The sequence below is a fragment of the Gekko japonicus genome, unplaced genomic scaffold, assembly GCF_001447785.1.
Source record: "Gekko japonicus isolate JY-2015 unplaced genomic scaffold, Gekko_japonicus_V1.1 scaffold995, whole genome shotgun sequence".
NCBI lineage: Eukaryota > Metazoa > Chordata > Lepidosauria > Squamata > Gekkonidae > Gekko > Gekko japonicus.
In genome coordinates, this window is record NW_015173152.1 from 633783 (window position 1) to 644592 (window position 10810).

The 10810-nt window shown below is 47.5% G+C and overlaps 1 protein-coding gene across 1 annotated transcript in view; it reads left to right on the forward strand.

The window, feature by feature from the left end:
* Positions 1-498: 498 nt before the first annotated feature.
* Positions 499-10810, forward strand: part of RECQL (RecQ helicase-like) — a 32226-nt gene continuing 21914 nt past the window's right edge. Inside the window, exons 1-6 of the mRNA XM_015422386.1 lie at positions 499-538; positions 1868-1957; positions 3978-4065; positions 5145-5339; positions 7130-7309; positions 10192-10298. Of these exons, the coding sequence (XP_015277872.1) occupies positions 4047-4065; positions 5145-5339; positions 7130-7309; positions 10192-10298 (501 nt within the window). The 5' untranslated portion in view covers positions 499-538; positions 1868-1957; positions 3978-4046. The remainder of the gene's footprint in view (positions 539-1867; positions 1958-3977; positions 4066-5144; positions 5340-7129; positions 7310-10191; positions 10299-10810) is intronic.

Below are 10810 nucleotides of genomic sequence, written 5' to 3' on the forward strand. Positions count from 1 at the left end.
GACGGTCCGACAACACACGAGGCGAGCGAAGAAGAGGCAAAGAGAAGCCGGAGGAAGAGAAGCAGCAGCCGCCACGTCTTCCGGAAACACGCAGCCCCCCTCAGTCAGTCCCCGGCTTCGGCTGCCACAGCGGCCGCCGCGCACCAAGACGGTCTCCCATTGGGCAGAGAGCGATGAGCCAATCAGTGCCCGGCTTGTTCCTTCCCAACTTTCCTCTCTCCCCTTCCCAGGTCCCGTCATCGCTCCGAGCGGCGTTCGTGAGGTAAAAAAAAAAACCCAGAGAAGCCAATCAGGGAAAAGAGAGGGCGCACGCGCGGCCGATTCTTGCTGGGCTGAGGAGTCGGTCAGAGAGAAAAAGGGAGAGGCTCGCGCCCGGCGAGCTCTTGATTGGCTGAAGAGAGAGAAGGAAGTGGGTGGTGGTGGGGAACGAGACGACTGCTGATTGGCGCGTCTGATGGAGGGAAGGGGAGGGGAGTATCTTTCTCTCGCCCGTTTGCGCGCGTCTGTGAGGAAGAGAAAAGGTAGTGTCGGTTGTCAGGTAGGTCGGCTCCATGGAGCCTCCAGGTCTAGAGGCAGTATACCTCGGATCGCTGATTCGTTATTGAGTTGCTTCAGGACGTGTCGCTGTGAGTCTCTCCTCCCCTGTTTTGTGCTTTTATCAAGGAGGCTAGGCTGAGGGAGGGAGATAACGTTGCCAACTGCCCTGGAGCAAAATGTCCTGTCCCTTTAAAAGAGGCTGAATGGGTGGAAATGGACAGTTGAAGCTTTCCATGACAGTAGGGTTGCGAACCTCCGGATGGTGGGTAGAAGAGGAAACTCAGTGTGATGCAGTGGTTAGAGTGTCATAGAAGGGCTGGGAAGGACTTCGAGGAGAGGCCATGGCTCAGTGCTGGAGCATCTGCTTGGCATGCAAAGTTCAGTTCCCGGCATCTCTAGTCGAAAAGATCAGGTAGTAGTTGATGAGAAAGACCTCTGACTGAGAACCTGGAGAGCCGCTACCAGTCTGAGTAGACAATACTGACCTTGATGGAGTCCAGAGGTCTGATTCAGGATAAGTCAGTATGTATGCATGTTACCAACCTAGCAGTTCGAAAGCAAGAAATTGCAAGTAGATAAATAGGTACCACTTCGGTGGGAAGGTAACAGCGTTCCGTGCGCCTTGCTGTTTAGTCATGCCGGCCACATGACCACGGAAACGTCTTCGGACAACGCTGGCTCTTCGGCTTTGAAACGGAGATGAGCACCGGAACCCTAGAGTCGGATTTGACTGGCTTTCGAGCAAGGGAACCTTTACCTTTTTATGCATGTTACCTGGCTTCAGCACCCTGCTCACTGGCTGACTTTGAGCTAGTTGTTCTCACTCAAAGTAACCTACCTCAAAGGGTGGTGGTTAGGAAAAATGAGAAGCATGTAAACTGCCCTGAACTCCTCGGTGGAAGGGAGGCATGAAAATGTGCTGCGTGGAAATGTTGACAGATGCAACTTATTGGTCACACTGTAATGATGCAGGGGTAGGAGAAGTTGCACCCATTGTCGTTCTTTCTCCATCACAACTGTTGAAGGACCCAGAGTCTTTCTAAAGGCCGATTGTTGCTGTGAGGGGCCTTGATTTGCGGTGGAGTTCCAAAATGGGAGGGGCAGAAGAGATTTAACCTTTTTTCACCCCACATGGTTTTGTCCTTTGAAATGTCTCCCTTCTCAGCTTGGAAGGTAAACTGATCAATTCTCATTTGATTTCCCGTAGCATAATGGATTTCTCAGTAGAACTTAATAGAATTTCTTCTGTTGCCCGCAGTCTGCCTTTGGTTTGTTATTTTTTTTTTGGTGCCCGCTGCAGTGCTTTTTAAAATTCTTCTCATTTTCACAGTTTGAGGCCTGAAGAAGTTTAGTTTGGGGACTGGATGGCTAAAAGAACACAGCATATTTCGCCTTCAGCACTGGAAGTTGTGCTGGATTGGTAAGGGAAATGGATTATTTTTTGGCATCTGTTCTGTGGCCTGCCTTAATGTTTCCAGGGGTGCAGTCCTAAATTGAGTTTTACATCGTTCTAAACCTGTGGACTTGGGAAGGATTTTTTGCGTAGGATTGTACTTTTGGTCATTTGCATAGTTAGTAGTGATAAAACATTATCAATGAAATAAATGCAGAAATGGGGGAACTCCGTTGGAGATATTTATCCATGGAGTTCAGAAAAGGATGCATGAACATTTCGGCAGCTACTCAATGAAAAAGGAAGTCTATTCAAAGCCCACTTGTCCACCTGTGCATTTTCATGCCATTCTGAGGATCTTGGTGCCCACTGTCCTTATTGCATTGTGCCATATGGTGGCACAACAGTCATGGCTCAGGGTATAATGTCAAAGGTTTTTTATCCCCATTCTGATTGCTTAGAGACAACTACTTTTTGTGTACCTTGGTGATATTTGGGGCTTCATCTGTTTTCCCTTCTTAGGGTTACCAGATGTCCCTTTTTTGGGTGTCCATTGTCTTTTGGGCTCTTTTCAAAAAAACTGATGAAAATATCCTCTTTTTGAGTTGGGAGGTTAGGAATATTCCTAGTTAGTAGCAATTAACCCAGTTTAAATAGTAAGGGTATTTCAAATGATATTTGTCATAGTGATCACTTGTTTGAAGTAATCGGTTCGGAAATATGCCCTCTTCTTTGCATTTCAAAATATGGTAACCCTACCCTTCTTTTATATTTATCCTAATTGTTGGGCTGCCAAACGGTGGTTAATGTGCCCTGGTGGTGGGGGAATGGTGTGTATAAAATTTAACAGTTTGCCAGATTGGTGTCTGTCTGTCTCTCTATCTTGAAATGCCTGGTGCCCTCTAGTGGCCCAAGTGTATTTTGCGAGGATAAAGGTGTTAATGTCTGTGAGGCTCAGTGGTAGAGCATCTGCTTTGCATGCAGAAGGTCCTAAATTCAATCTCCATTTAAAGGACCTGGCTGTAGGTGATGTGAAAGACCTTTACCTGAGATCCTGGAAAGCTGCTGCTAGTCTGCATAGACAATGTGTCTGAAGACACATGAATCTGCCTTATACTGAATCAGACTGCTATTCCATTAAGGTCAGTACTGTCTACTCTGACTGGCAGTGTCTCTCCAGCAACTCAAGCAAAGGTCTTTCACATTATCTAATACCCAGTCCTTTTAGCTTGAGTTGCCTAGGGATTGAACCTGGGACCTCATGGATGCCAAGCAGATGTTCTACCACTGGCCCAATCAGTCCCTCTGATTCAGTATAAGGTAGTTTCATGGACATACATGCTGTCAAATCAAGCAAACTCAAACTGGAACTTATAGCTGTGATAACAGTCCAAAGATGCCTATCAAAATGTTTTTCAGGAAGCAGTGAAGCTGTGCATGACGGTGCTTATTTGACTCGCCTTTTCCCCTGGCTTTCCTCAAAGGAGCTGAATGTGGCATACATTATTCCCCTCTCTCCCATTTAATCCTCACAACAGCCTTGCAGGGTGGCTAAGACAGAGACATGGTAAATGTCCCTATTGTGTCTTGAGTGATCTCCCCAGTCCAGTTCAGACTTCCTATTTGCTCCATAGAACCACAGTGTTTTAGTGGTTCGAGGATCAGACTAGTATCTGGATGACCCATGTTCAGTTCTCCACTCTACCAGGGAAGCTTGCTGGGTGACCCTTGAGACATATATTCTCAGTCTGGCCTACCTCACAGGGTTGTTATGAGGATAAAATGGAGAAAAGGAGAACAATGTAAACCATCTTGGGTCCTCACTGGGAAGAAATGTAGGGTATGACTAGTAAAATAAATAAATACAATATTGGCCTAAGAAAAAATGTCTATGCAAAGGAGACTGGCTGTCTTTCTGGGCAACAGTTACGTTCTAGAGAGATTGAAATATTGCTTATGACTACGCAAGTGTTCTTTCTTTAGAGATGGTTTTTCATACTTGTAATTTTCAGATGTTTTTATTATCTTTCAAATGTTCTGTTTTTAGAAAGAATCTGCTAAAGAATTGCTTTGGAGAATACTTGCTCATCTAGCAGAGTGCCTTTGGACTTTGAAGATGACGACCACTCTTTCTGGTAACCCAGCTCTTCTGCCCAAGGTTATATGGCACAAGACCAGCCAACAGCCTGTGTTAATCTGTGTGGTACCAAGAAATTCGTTCTGTATTCGTCCCACCCTTCCTCCAAGGAAGTGGTGCTGGCGTATGTGGTTCCTTTCCCAGTTATATATTCCCAGCAGCCCTGTGAGGTAGGCTTGATCAAGAGAGTGTGAGTGGCCTGTGGTCATCCAGTGATTGTCCTAGCGGAGTAGAGATTTTACCCCATGTCTCTCCTCGTCCAGTCCTCTGACCACTGCCACAGACTTGTGTACCAGCATACAAGAAATGGGGGGAAAGCCATGCTGTTTGAATGGGTCATCTTATGTGCTTTATCTGGATGAGTGTGAAACTGTGTGAACATGAGAGTAAAGCCACAAGAAAGGAAACTGCCAGGCAACTGGCAAAAGGGTGGGGTGCAGACTCCTGAGAGATCAGGAGTCACAGAAGCTCAGTGCTATGACGCATGTGTGTGGAGCACTTTCTTATTCAGAGTGGGTAGGAATGCATGGATGGATGGGGGACCCAGGAGCTCTGTGGAAGATTCCTGGCTACAGCATTGTGGAAGGTGTCCAGACAGGAAGGGGGGGGAAAGGTGAACCATACCCCATCTTCCCTTTGTACCAAGGCCAGAGCAAGATATGGGGCTGCTGTCGTCAGTATCCTGTTAGCTTAGCATGGGGGTCCCCAGCCATTTTGAGCCTGCGGGCACCTTTGGAATTCTGGCAAAGAGTGGTGGGCACAGCCACAAAATGGCTGCTGGAAGAGGCGGAGCCAGGCACAAAATGGCTGCCACGGCTTTTCAGTCACACTTTGAAGATCATTGTGCTGTGGTAGCAGCTGCTGCCAAAGCAACATTTTTTAAAAATCTGCGTGGGCAATCAAATCTCCAGTGGCCAATCAAAAGCCTTGCTGGGTGAAAGCCCCGCCTGACTCCTCCCACTTTCTAAAAACACTTGGCAAGCCCCAGGGAAGGTGTCCGTGGGCACCACGCTGGGGACCCCCTGTGCTAAGCACATGGGGGAAACTTATTGAAATGTTTGTCTCTTCCTCTTTTAGTGCTGCAGGAGGAACTGGCTTCTGTTGACAGCGAGCTTCAGGCCGTGGAGATCCAGGTTCAAGAACTTCTGGAGCGCCAGCAGGAACTTATTCAGAAGAAGACTGTGCTGAAGAAGAAAATAAAGCAGTGTTCTGACGCGGAGAGCGGGGGGAGTAAAGACGCTGAATCGACAGCCATCGCTTGGAACAAGGAAGGTCTGCAAGATGGGATTTAGTATTTTAACAGTCATTAAACCAGGGCTTGGCAGATCCCAGCCACCGGGGCACCATGGTGCCTACTAGTAATTTCAGTGTGGCACCTGGTATTCTCGGTAGTCAGCATAAGTCAGTATTTTCAAAAAGTGATGATTCTCTGTAGAAGTGCAGAACTTATTTAGGTGAGGGCAGGGCTATTTTGGGGCAGGAACGCACAGGAACGGAGTTCCGGCTGGCTCCTGAGTTGGCCACGCCCAGCAGGAACTCATTAGCATAATAGGCCACGCCCAACAGCAGAAACTCATTAGGATTGGCTACTTTAGGAGTGTGTGGCCTAACATGCAAAGGAGTTCCTACTACAAAAAAAGGCCCTGGGTTTTAACAACAAGGTAAACAGAATAAGAAGCAAAAGGTGGGTGTGGCTGGATGACCACACTTCTGGTAACATGGGGGTACGGCCTAGTATGCTAATGAACTGTGTCGTCAGGGGTGTGGTCTAATATGCTAATGAGTTTCTGCGGTTGGGTGTGGTCTATTATGCTAATGAGTTCCTGCTGGGCTTTTTCTACAAAAAAGGCCTTGGGTGAGGGACAGAGGTTAACTTTTTGTTGTGATGGCGACCAAGGTTACCTCATGTTTATTTATAACGTTTGTTATCGCTTTTAAAAAATGACAAACTACGAAGAGTTTAGGGTTAGGTTTTGTAGTAGCAGTGCGAAGAAAGTAAGTTAACTGAGGCTATTGTATTTTGGTCACACATCATGAGAAGACATGAGTCACTGGGAAAAGACAATCATGCTAGGAAAAGTTGAAGGCAGAAGGAGAAGAGGAAGATCCAACATAAGATGGACTGACTTAATGAAGGAAGCCACGAGGGCCCCCAGTTTGCAAGACCTGAGCAAGGCTGTTCACGATAGGACATTTGGGAGGTCATTAATTCATTGGCTTGCCATAAATTAATTAATTAATAACCGTATGGCATTGTGGGTGGTATAGCCACTCTGGGTCTCGGTTGCCATAAGTCGGAATCAACTTGACTGCACTTAACACAGACACACTATTTATTTATTTGATTTGATTTATACCCCGCCCTCCCTGCCAAGGCAGGTCATTAACTTATAAACCCTTGAAGGCTGAAAGGTAAGTCTGGCTCCAGAATTCTTGGGGTGAGTCATAAAGCTGACGAAAATCTGTCAAGGCCCGCGTTAAACTATTACACTTGATGGGCTGGATCCCGTTTGGCTAGCAAAGGCCCTTTCCTGCAGTGGAAGAAGCCTTCCCCTGAAACAAGAAGTCTGGAGGATCCTGTCCAATATCTTAAGCCTAGCGGTGCAATTCCAAAGATATGTTTCCGGCATCGAGCCCCATTAAAGAAACTGGGGTTTACTTAGACCTTATTAGACTATCTTAGGATTGCAGAGAAGGTTACTGCTACTGTTGAGATATGAAGGGTTGCAGTTTCTTAGAAGGGTCATTTCTTACAAGTGGCTTATTTTGGAGTTGTTGGAAAGACTCTTTTCATTAGTTTCTGTTGCCTGTTCAGTAAAATGGATGGAGAATTGATGTTCGTGTGGCTGCAGGGTAGCATCGCTCCATCTCCTCTCGCTGCATTCGGAGGAGACGTCTCCTAAGTGCGCCGAACCAATTAGTCAAGGCTGACAGATGGCCCCCCAATTGCACCCCGTCTGACAATTTGGGGAGAACTTGTTACTACTGTAGAAAAACCTTCAGGAAATACTTCCGCTGTTCAAATCGTCATTTTGTTTCAACATGCTCCTTTCCAATCCCAGATTTTCCTTGGTCCGAGACGATCAGAAGTGAGTTGCAGAAGAGCTTTAAGCTCCAGAAGTTCAGGGCTTTGCAGCTGGAAACGATCAACGTCACAATGGCCAGAAGAGACGTGTTCCTTGTCATGCCGACTGGCGGTGGGAAGAGTCTGTGTTACCAGCTCCCAGCAGTGTCTTCTGAGGGTAGGCTCTTGGAGGCCGATTGAATTTTGGCTTTTCCTCATTCACACTTCTCTTGCTAGCCACACTAGTTACAATTTTCGGTTGCTAAATCATAGAATCGTAGGATGTTAGAGTTGGAAGGGACCTCTAGTCCAACCCCCTGTACTCTGAAGGAGCATAGCCGAAAGATTGCTCTACAACATACCCGGAAGATGGTCGTCCAGCTTCCGCTTGAAAACGTCCAGCGAAGGAGCATCCACCACCTCCCGAGGCAGACTGTTCCAGTGCTCAACCACTCTTACAGTTAGGAAGTTTCTCCTGATATTTAGCCAGTTTCGACTGCCTTGTAATTTCCACCCATTCGAGCTAGTCTTGCAATCCGGAGCAAGAGAGAATCGATCTGCTCCATCTTCTACATGACAGCCCTTCAGATACTTGAAGACTGCAGTCATGTCCCCTCTAAGCCTTCTCTTTCCCAGGCTAAACATACCCAACTCTTTCAGCCTTTCCTCATAAGACTTGGATTCCAACCCTCTCACCATCCTGGTCACCCTCTTCTGTACAAATAATTGAAATAGGCGAGGGAGCTTTGGCTCTTGAAAGCTTATTACCCCCCCCCCCCATTTTGTTGTTCTCTAAGGGACTACTGAACTCAAATCTAGCTGTTAAATCATCAGTATATAAAAAGAAGGTGCAGCAGGGAAGAAGTTCTTCAAAAGTGCATTGGGACAAAAAGTGCTTTGCTTGGCGCCACATTGGCAATCAGGATGGCACCAGACAAACCTTAGAACAGAAGGGCTTTACACCTCACTGGTAGTGCACACGCCATGCGCACAGACAGTTCTGAGTCCAGGCCCCGCCAACTAGAATCATAGAATCACAGAGTTGGAAGCGATCCTACAGGTCATCTAGTCCAACCCCCTGCTCAATGCAGAATCAGCTTAGTCCAGACACTGCTTAAAGACTGCCAGTGATGGGGAGCTCAGTTGATTTCACTGTTGCACAACTCTGATTGTAAAAAAAGTTTTTCTTAATATCAAGCCACTACCATCCCATCACTGCGAGTCCTATCTTCTGTTGCCAACAGGAACAGCTCCCTGCCCTCCTCTAAGGGACAGCCCTTCAGATACTTCAAGAGAGCCATCATGTCCCCCCTCAACCTCCTCTTCTCCAGACTGAACATTCCCAGGTCCCTCAGCCTTTCCTGCCCTCCTCCAAGTGACAGCCCTTCAGATACTCCAAGAGAACCATCCTGTCCCCCCTCAACCTCCTCTTCTCCCGACTGAACATTCCCAAGTCCCTCAGCCTTTCCTGCCCTCCTCCAAGGATCAGCCCTTCAGATACTCCAAGAGAGCCATCCTGTCCCCCCTCAACCTCCTCTTCTCCCAACTGAACATTCCCAAGTCCCTCAGTCTTTCCTTGCAGGGCTTGATCTCCAAGCCTCTGAACATCCTCGTTGCTCTCTCCTCTGCACCCGTTCCATTCTGTCCACTTCCTTTTTGAAGTGAGACCTCCAGAACTGCAATCAATACTCCAGGTGCGGCCTGACCAATGCAGCGTGCAATCCCAGCAGTTGAGGGGTTTTTTGGTAGAAGGAAGAGCAGTCGAAGCCTAGCAGGACACTCTAAAGCAGCGGTTCTCAACCTGTGGGTTGCGACCCCTTTGGGGGGCCGAACGACCCTTTCACAGGGGTCGCCTAAGACCATTGGAAAACACACATTTCCGATGGTCTTATGATAGCAACGAAAATAATTTTATGGTTGGGGGGTCACCACAACATGAGGAACTGTATTAAAGGGTCGCGGCATTAGGAAGGTTGAGAACCACTGCATGCGGGGAGGGCGGGATAAAAATCTAAATAATAAATAAATAAATAAATAAAATTTCATGTATACCCTGCCCTCCCCGCATGCAGGCTCAGGGCGGCTTACAAAACACAAAAATGTAATACAATACCACAGATTTAAAAACAGTTAAGGCACACAGTGCAATAAAATACAAGTTAAAACAATTTAACACAAGTGGACAACTCACAGGATCCATTGCGATTAACATGCTCACTCCCTATTGCACATCACATTGGGATCCACAAGGAGGATGCCATGGGCCACGATGTTTCCAGATGTCCAGGTGGCCAGTCAGCCCAACCCAGCGGTACTGCTCTGCACTTGCACGTTGGTGGTAATGGCTCGAAAGCCTGGTGGAAGAGCTCCATCTTGCAGGCCCTGTGGAACTGTAAAAGGTCCCGCAGGGCCCTGATCTCCTCGGGGAGCTCATGTAGAGTGGTCAGGCACTTGCAAGCCCAACCGAACCGAGGCCAATACAGAAGTGCTTTGTTTTTCTTCCAAAGTCAACGGCAAAGCCAGAGAAACCTTAAATAAACCATTTCCCCAGGGACAAAATAAATGGGGTTGCCAGGCTGGGAAATACCCTTGCCAGAGGCATTGGTGCCATGTAGCCATTTAGAATGAGCTGTGGCAGCTGGTCTGACACTGTGTAAATCAGACTTCTGTGGCTGTTTCCCACTTGCCACAAGGAAGCATGCACACACAACAGCACACACTTGGGTTCTGTCGCCATGGCTTGAAATACAGCACGAAAAAATGTATGAGTGTTTTAAGAGCCATTATGAACTAGGGAGGCATTTCTGTCGCGTGTTTGCAGTTGAGGTCAGTGTTCTCCTATTGTCGGGCTGCTTAGTACAGTTGCTTTGTGGTCACAGTCCAGTGGAACAGTCACAGTTACATATCCGACTTCAGTCTGCTTCCAGTGAACACGCCTCGGTCTGCACAGGACCAATGTGTGTTCTGAATTCTCATGAGCAGAGAGTCTGGCCATGCCGTTAAGTGTTGGCTCGGTGAGCATGTTGGGTAGATGATTCAATGGATTGTTTTGTTTCCTAGGTTTCACCCTGGTGATCTGTCCTCTGATCTCACTTATGGAGGATCAACTAATGGTCCTGGAACAGCTGGGGATCTCTGCAACTTTGCTAAATGCCTCCAGCAGCAAGGTAAAGTAAATGCCTCCTTGCCAAGCACGGCGGTGGCCGGCTGCCAAACTTGGACATCAACTCTCGGCACCTTGCCACTGGTTTAGAGGCCAGGGACCAAAAATAAGTGACGTCCCTTCAGTTCATTAGTGTGGGCTTTGCAGGTTCGTAGCAGCATAGCTCACAGTCTTGTTGAAAGCCCTTTTCTCGAACATTGATGGGATCTAAATGCAGACAGCAGTGAATGGGAAGGGCCATGGCTCAGTGGTAGAGCATCTGCACGGCAGGCAGAAGGTCCCAAGTTCAATCCCCGGCATCTCCTGTTAAAAGGACTAGGTAGGAGGTGATGGGAAAGACCTCAACCTGAGACCCTGGAGAGCTGCTGCTGGTCTGAGTAGACAATTATGGTCTGATTCAGTATTCATGTGGTCATGTGTATTCATGTGTTCATGTGTGAGTTTCCATGCTAGCCATGGTGACTAAAAAAGAAGAGATGGGATTTATACCCCGCTCTCCCCTCGAGGCCACAGAGA